At 62.8% G+C, this 7,944-nt stretch overlaps 1 protein-coding gene across 1 annotated transcript in view; it reads right to left on the reverse strand.

Annotated features, from left to right (window-relative positions):
• Positions 1-7,944, reverse strand: part of PDXK (pyridoxal kinase) — a 25,439-nt gene that overhangs the window by 17,292 nt on the left and 203 nt on the right. Inside the window, exons 2-4 of the mRNA XM_077755367.1 lie at positions 3,124-3,234; positions 2,641-2,731; positions 797-1,064 (exon numbers count right to left, since the gene is read on the reverse strand). Coding sequence (XP_077611493.1) covers positions 797-1,064; positions 2,641-2,731; positions 3,124-3,234 — 470 coding nt within the window. The remainder of the gene's footprint in view (positions 1-796; positions 1,065-2,640; positions 2,732-3,123; positions 3,235-7,944) is intronic.

The following is a 7,944-nucleotide window of genomic DNA, read 5'->3' on the forward strand; positions in this document are numbered from 1 at the left end:
CGAACACCCCTCCTCCCTTGATTTATGACTCATGAAACCCCATCCCTTCCAAGAAAAACCATGCCAGAACTACAGGCGATCTTCCCTCAGGGCGCGGGCGCAGCTGCAGGCGCCGCCCGCGCTCCCTGCCGGCTCGCTGCCGGGTGCTTCTGGGACATTCTGTACTCCGCAGCTTCCGTCCGGGTTCAGGGTAACTTCAGAAGAGTTGACGGTGGGATGTTTCCAGGAAGGGAGTGGCCTCGTTTGCCGGCTGCTCCGGCACCGTGGGGTCACAGGGCAGGGCCCCCCCGCCAGGGCCGTGGAGCAGGGGGCTGTGGGGAGTGGGCTCGGGAAGCCTTTCTGAGGGCCGTGACCCTCCGGTGCCTTTGCATCGGCGATTCTGCTTCAAGGCCTCCGTGCAGAAGTCCTCGGGGTCCCCTCTGTGCTGACGCGGAGGGCACGGGGGCTCCCGAGGCGCGGGTTTGTAACGGAGAAAATCAGGATCCGCCTACGTGTCCACGAGCAGCTTGCACACACGGGGCTGTGCTCACGGCCCTCGGTGTCCCGCCACTCAGAAGACGGCACAGCTAGGATCCCATCCTCGTTTCAGGGGAGACCGAGGGGCTGAGAGGCTACACCAACCCGGCCCGGGTCCCAGCTTCCCGCAGCCGGGCCGCGTTCTAACGGTGTCCACACCCGGACCCTCCAACCCTCCGGCTCCAGCTCATCAGATGAGGGATGGGGCCCCCAGATTTCTCGAGGCCACGTCGCGTGCCCACACCCTGCTCTGCGGCGACCACGGAGGCCAACGCCTTACCTGTGTGGTTTGAAAACTGGACGGAGTTCAACGCGTCAATCTCAAATCCCAAAACCTGCAAGACAGAGAAGGACCAGGTGTGAGAGAGCCGGGACCCCAGGGGCGGCCGGGGGCGCCCCCCGAGTGGGGCTAACACCCCCACTTCGGTGCCGTGCGCGTCTGGTGGGGGCTTCGTCTGGAAGCATGTGGCCGCGAGCAGCCCAGAGACCCCAGCCTCTGAGCCGCTGCCCTCCCCCGCCCCCGCCGCAGGAACTCCCTTCTGGAAATCCTGCCAAGCAAAAATGCTTGAAAGTGCAAGACGGCGAGGCGTCCGTCTGTTCAGATGCTGAAAGAGAGCTGTGAGGCCGTCTTTGTCTCCCAGACGAGGTTTGACGCCCCAGCCCCTCTGGGGAGGGAAGGCCAAGGGGCTCCCAGCTGGACGGCACAGCTGGCTGGCCCTTCCCCAGCAGCATCAGCCCCCACCCACTGGCTGCAAGGGGGGACCCGGCCTGGGCCCGTGTGGCCCCTGGGGGTGCAGCACAGAAAGCAGGTGACCGCAGATGAGTTCCAGGTGCCACCGAGTCAGGGGCCACGTTTATAAAGAACAGGAGCTCCTCTCTCAACGAAGGGGAAGAAAACTTATATCCAAAATAGCACAGGGGCGCCTGGGTGGCTCAGTTGGTTAAGTGTCGGACTCTTGATTTTGGTTCATGATCTCACTGTTCATGGGATGGAGCCCCGAGTCAGGCTCTGTGCGGACAGCGCAGAGCCTGTTGGGAATCTCTCTCCCCGTCTCTCCCCCCTGTACCCACTCATTCGCTCACTCTTCCAAAATAAATAAACATTAAAAAGAAATTACAAATGAAATCAAACAGCCCACACGTCTACACAAGCCAGCACGGACAGCTGTTTGCCTGCGGGCTGGCAAATCCCAGGCCGACCTTTCCTTCGGCTCAGTTTTCCCGTTTTCCCACGTGTAACAGGCAGGTGCGATGCACGCGGGCAACAGAACACTGCAGAGCCCTCCGGGCCACGGGCCACATTCTCATGCGCCGTGGCACACGGTGGGCCAGTCACTGCTGCCCTCCGTGATGGCCTGCCTCCAGGGGGGCCTGACCCCGTGACCCCGTTCTTTGACACATGTGGGGACAGGGCATGACCCTTTGGGTATCTGTTGATAGGACGCACCCACCCCGTTTGTCCCGGTGTCTGTCCCGCCGGTGCCCTGCTCCAGACCCCAGGCCCGACCCCAGGCCCGGCCCCCAGCCACCCCAGTAGGCACACGTCTTCCCTCTGTCCCCCCTCCCCCCCGCCAGGTCTCAGTTCACATCCTTAGCTGAGGCCATCCGCGGACCCCAGCCACATGAGCCACACACACGCAGTGGGACGCCAGGAGGCACCTGCAGAAGTGCCGAGACCGCGGGGTGCCTGGGGCGGGGGGCGGGGTGCCTGGAGCGGGTGTGGCGCCAGGGCAGGCAGGCTGCTAGCACTCGACAGACCGCAGCACGTCTGGCTCCCCGAGTCCCACTGACCTCTGGACCCTCCCTCTCTGCAGCCCCAGGAAAATGAGAAGGAACAAAGGTGCTTTTTATGACCCTGGCCCACAAGGACGAAGGGGGGCCAGTGGGTGAGACACTCCGACAAACTCTGGGGACAGAGAAACAGATCCTCCGCGGGCCGCGGGGACACTAGAACTCAGTTCCCGTGGAGGGGCCGGGCCAGGCCCTGTGGAATGTGGCTGAGGAGGACACAGCAGGAGGGATGGGGGGATGGAAGGGGAGGGGCGGTGGGCGGGTGAGGGAGACAGAGGGCAGGGACCGAGGGCGATGAGCACTCCGGGGACTCCCCAGCCTCCCCCTACTCACCCGAACACCACTGACCACCCGCAAGTCCCCCCTGCACGCTCCGAGACAGGCAGAGGTACGTGTGGCGGTCAGGGGTGGCTGCCTCCAGCAGCTGGGGGCGGGGGTGGGCACTCCCACACTGGCCGCGGCCCACGGATGGGCTCCCCACTGTGGTTCACTGTGCTATACACACTCACGACTGGCATCTGTCAAGTCTCTCCAAAATCATTAAGTGGGTGTTATCCAAACTTCGAGAAATAAAATAAAAATCGCCAGTGTTATTAAACCAAACTGTGAAAACGGGCCCTTGCAAATCTGCCTGCCAGATGCACGGCCTCCTCTTCCCAGATTCCACTTGCGCGGCCTCAAGTCCCTTAGAATTCTAGTCAAGGCTAAAGAAACAGATTTGAAGCGACCATGACACAAATCTGGAAAACAGTGCCAAAATATCGCACTCCGTTGCTTCTGGATGTATAGATAATTAGTCCTTTGAAGCTGGCAAACCGACCCGAGGATGAAGTCTCTATTTCGTGCTCCTCAATGAGGGCCAGCTCGGCAGCGGGCTGCCCGTCTTCCAAGCCAGCAGCCGACGTGGCTGGTTTCTCAGTGCACGTGCTGTGCGCAGGGCATGCACGGCCACGGGCGCTCCACTGCGCAGGTGCAGCCCACCCCCCAGCCGGGGGGCACTGAGGAGGCTCTGCGCTAACGCCCTCCATGCCCCCCTCCCGGGGTGCAGAGCCCCTGCCCCCATGCCCCCTAGGCACCCAGTACTCCTCCTAGCTCCCTGCTGAGGCAGGTGCCCTGGGGGCCCTGCAGGTGCCTCCTTAGGGCGCGGCTCCGACCCGCGCTTTCCCTGCTTGCACACCAACCTTGCCTAAGACAAAACAGCAGCAGAAGGCGGGCGCACGCCCTGCTCCCCCGAAGTTCACGCTGCTCTGCTCTGCGAGGACCTGCATTAGTACAGTGATGGTCTCCATCAGCCCAAACAGGCACGAACGAAAGTCTTGCGTGAAAGTGGCTGGTGTGAACTTCCAGAAAGCGGGGGACACGGGTACCTGGGTAACACCTAACGAACTCTTTGTGGAAATAACTGCTCTGGTCCCCATTTCTGCACCGGACCTGGCGGGACCATGTCGCCTCGCCCCCCTCCGCCCAAGGGAGCCGGACACAGACCGATCCTCGGTCCAGCACCCTGTAGAGCGTCCCGGGGACACGTCGTGGGCAGCCGGCTTCCTCCCAACCAGGCTCACCTCCCGCTCGGCGTGTGACACACGCACGTCCACATTCCCGGCCCTTCACAGGCTGCGCACAAGTCACGTTCTGTGAGAAAGGACCCTCATGCCGCGCGGACACGAGCCCGCATGGGGCTAACTTCCAGGGCAGTCCTGGCGGTCTGGCTCTTCCCCTGGGTGGCGGTCCTCTGGTTCCGCGGTGAACCCCGGAGCCCTCGCTCACCCCGCACAACCGCACCCGAGTGTCGGAGGCTCCCGGGAGGGGGTGGCTCTCCCACGAAGACCGTCTGTGGCCCAAGGGACACTTCCCAGCTGAGTCCACTCGTTACAGGCGTGCGTGCGTTAGAAGCAGGTGTCTGGGCTGAGCCGCGGAAGGGAGGGCCACGCTCCGCGAGGGAGGACTCGGCGCGTGCCGTGCGGGACCGACTCACACGGAGCCGTTGACACGGTTACTGAACTCGCTTACGCGTGGAAAACGAGTCCACCGGCTAGCCTGTCCTCACCCCCCGTGACGCCCCTACATCTCACCGCCAGCGACGGCTCTGGCGGAATCCCACACAATGGAGGCCGTGGTGCGTGCCGCTTCTGCCCACGCTGCGAGTGTGCGGTCACCACGGAAACGGGCGCACACACAGGACTTGGCCTCCCCCACACCTGGGTTGCCTTTTAAACATCTACCAGCACAGCAGCAGCACACGGTGAAAGATGCACAAGGCACTTTAAGAAGAAGAAGAAGAGGGAAAACGTTCAGCCCGGGGAGGACGGCTGAAGAAGGGCCTCGGCGCAGAAGGGGCGCCACCAGCTCCACCCACTCTCACTGCCACACGCGGGGGCAGGGCCCCTCCCCCAGTCCCGCCGGGGTGGCCACCCGCCTCCACTGACCCTCCATCTCTGTGCGGGCGTGTTCGGCGGTCCTCACCCCCACCCCCAGATGGACCCGTGAAACCCCACCCCACAGGGGCCTGCCCCTGCCCACGGAATGAGCTCGGGACCCCCAGGCTGTGCGTCCCACCGCTCCACCAATTCCACGCTGTGGCCACAGAGCTACCGGTCACTTTCTGACCCCCCCCAAAATCTCTGAAACCTCTATGCTCGTGAGCAGCTGTCCTGAGTGCAGACTATCGAGACCTTGCTGAGAACCTTGTCTTCTCGGCCTCTGCTGCAGCACCGGGACTCGGTGGGGCTTCGGGGCCCTGGGAGCCCCCCGCCAACCGCGAGCCCCTAGGACACGCCCACCACCCCCTGCACCCTGAACGAAGGCTGGCGCGGCCCAAGCCCCGGCCCCGGGGTCCACTGACAAATGCGCTCCCATTTCAGAGAAAACCGGGAGCCTTGGCCAAGGAGTCCCACGACAGAGCGCACCCCTCCCTCTGCCCAGCGAGCCCCTGCGCGTCCACGCGGCTGCCGAGGAAAACCGGCTGCTCCACGGCCACGGAAGCACAACAAGCCAAGGGGGCAACAAGGGTGCCGGGTTCCAGGGACCCACGGGCTCGCAGCCTAAACCGCAGGCTCTCCTGACAGGTCCCAGCGCTGGACACGCAGCCGGTGGGAGCAGCCCCTCGACCCGCCAGCGGATGGGGGTGCAGACGTGCACAGGGCGTGCAGGAAGCACCCCACCACGTTCCCTGCCAGGAGGAAGAGCCGGGGCGGGAGAGGCAGCTTGGAAATGGCTCCAGCTTCTCAGGCCTCTGGGTGGGCTCGGTGTGCGGGGTGGGGGAGGGGTGGTGCACAGGACAGCTGCGGGGACTGTGGGGGAGGGGGCCTTCAAACGCTCGGTCCAGCTGTCCAGCCAAGAGTGAGTGACGACGGCGGGGACGCTGGCACGTACTCCAGCTTGGGGGTCCGACCCCCACGGCTGCCGTCTTCTGCCCCACGTAGACCTGTGGCCTTTCCCGACGGAGAGAGGAGGGGCCTTGGGCGGGTGACGCATGCATGGCATGTTCTCCGAGGCCAGATCCCCCTCACTGATGCAATCATCAACCCACTCTGCTGACAGCCAGCAAGACACGGCCATTAGCTCAGCAGCGCGGCGGGCAGTCCGCCCTCGCTGGGATGTGAGCTCAGAACAGTAGGAGAGGGGAAGTTCTGGAAGTTTCCAGCGCAGCTCCTCCCCCCCCACCCCGGGGCTCCTCTGCAGGAGAGGTTCGTGCTGGGCAGGGAGGGGTCGCGGTCTTTAAGAACCCTCATTCTGGCTTGCTCTGCAAGACCATTAGCTGCTTCTGCAGGAAGTCAGGATTAGGAAAGAGAGGACGCAAGAGCCTGACGTGACTGCTGGCATGCTCGGGGCGCGGTGCCCAGCGTCCTGCCCACTACCTGTGACCGGTCAGCTCCACACCGTCCCTTGTTCCCTGACCTCCAACAGGAACTTCTGCTGGAAACGGCCCCACGCCCCCACGGCAGCCTGCAGCCCGCCTTCAGCTCAAGCCCACCTTGGCCCATGTGTGCGCCCCTGCCTCAGCCGTCACCGCCTGGGCCCTGAGACCCTGGCCCTGCCCCCGGCACAGCCCACTCCCCAACTTCCAGGCTTGAAGTGCTCAATGGCGGGGCAAACGGCCCATGAACTAGCTGGGGGTCGGGGGGGTCCTGCCAGGGGACTAGGCTGCACTGCAGAGTCCGGGGAGAAGGGGGTCTCACACCAAGCCCCCAGCAGCACCTGGGCATACACGGGGAACAGGGCGCTGCCCCCTCGGCCCGCCACAGGGTTCGACCATGTGGCCTGGGGCCCCACGCCTGCTTCCTCTCTCCCTGAGAAACTCTGTTTGTTTTGTTCTTCTGTGCACTCTTCCAGAACACTCTACGAGCAGAACCGGCCGGTTCGATTTCAAAAGCTCCACGCAGGCCTGGGCAGGGGGTGACCAAGCCCGTGAGCCACAGAGCCAACGGCCCCCAAGTTCCATGAGCCCCCTGCTCACGGACGCCCCCTCGCACTTCCGGAGAGCACAGTCCCACCCCAGGCCCCGGTGAGGAGCACTTCAACAGGGGACAGGGCCCTGCTCAGAGCACGGCTATGACACACAACACCCACGTACGCATGCACGCACGCATGCACGCAGCGAGGAAAAGGTCAGAGAGTGGGACCATGTGAGCTCTTGCTTTCTCCATGACAGGCACAAAGGAACGGGGGGCGGGGGGGCTCAGTCAGTTAAGCGTCCGACTTTGGCTCAGTTCATGATCTCACGGTTTGTGAGTTCGAGCCTGGTGTTGGGCTCGCTGCTGACAGCTCACAAAGCCTGCAGCTGCTTCGGATTCTGTGTCTCCCCCTCCCTCTCTGCCCCTCCTGTCCTCGCGCGCTCTCTTTCTCTCTCTTAAAAATAAACACACGTTAAAATTTTTTTTTTAAAGGGGCGTCTGGGGGGCTCAGTCAGTTAAGCGTCGGACTCTTGCTTTTGGCTCAGGTCTTGATCTCGCAGTTCGTGGGTTCAAGCCCTGCATCGGGTACAGACAGAGCTTGCTTATGATTCCGTCTTCCTCTCTCTCTGCCCCTCCCCTGCTCACTTTCTCTCTCTGTCTCTCTAAACAAACATTTAAAAAGGTAAAAAAAAAAAAAAGGAACAACAGAAACCCCAGTCCCAAACCAAAAAAGAAAGTTGGGAAATCAAGAAATCAAGCAATTCTGGACATTCCTGGGAAGGAGCCAAAGCAACACCTGTCCCGGGACTGACCACGCCCCGGTCACACTGCAGGGAACAGAACAGGAAACAGAACACCACACGTGGAGGGAGGGAGGGAGCAGAGGGAGCAGAGGTGTGCGTCCCGGAGTACAAGGGAAAGTGCAGAGGAGCCTGGGAAGAGTGCCAAACCCGAGGTGCACAGTGGGCAGGAGGGACGGGCGCTGTCTGGGGCCAGCTCTCTGGTGCTGGTCGCCGACCTACGTCCCCAGGAGAGATGTTAAGGCAAAAGCCATGTCTTTTAAAGGGCAGGGGGACATTCTTCTGGTACCTTCCAAATGCAGTTATGTGTGGAAGGGCCCTTTCTGTCCCTGGACGGCTAAGGAAAGAGTAAAGCACTTCCTCTGAGAAGGCCACTTTGAGGCTCCAGGGGTTCTTAAAGGCGCGAGGCTGGAAAGAAACAACCCCTCCCCCCGGCCCCCTGC

The sequence above is a fragment of the Crocuta crocuta genome, unplaced genomic scaffold (genome assembly GCF_008692635.1).
Source record: "Crocuta crocuta isolate KB4526 unplaced genomic scaffold, BGI_CrCroc_1.0 scaffold675, whole genome shotgun sequence".
In the NCBI taxonomy this organism is placed as follows: Eukaryota; Metazoa; Chordata; class Mammalia; order Carnivora; family Hyaenidae; genus Crocuta; species Crocuta crocuta.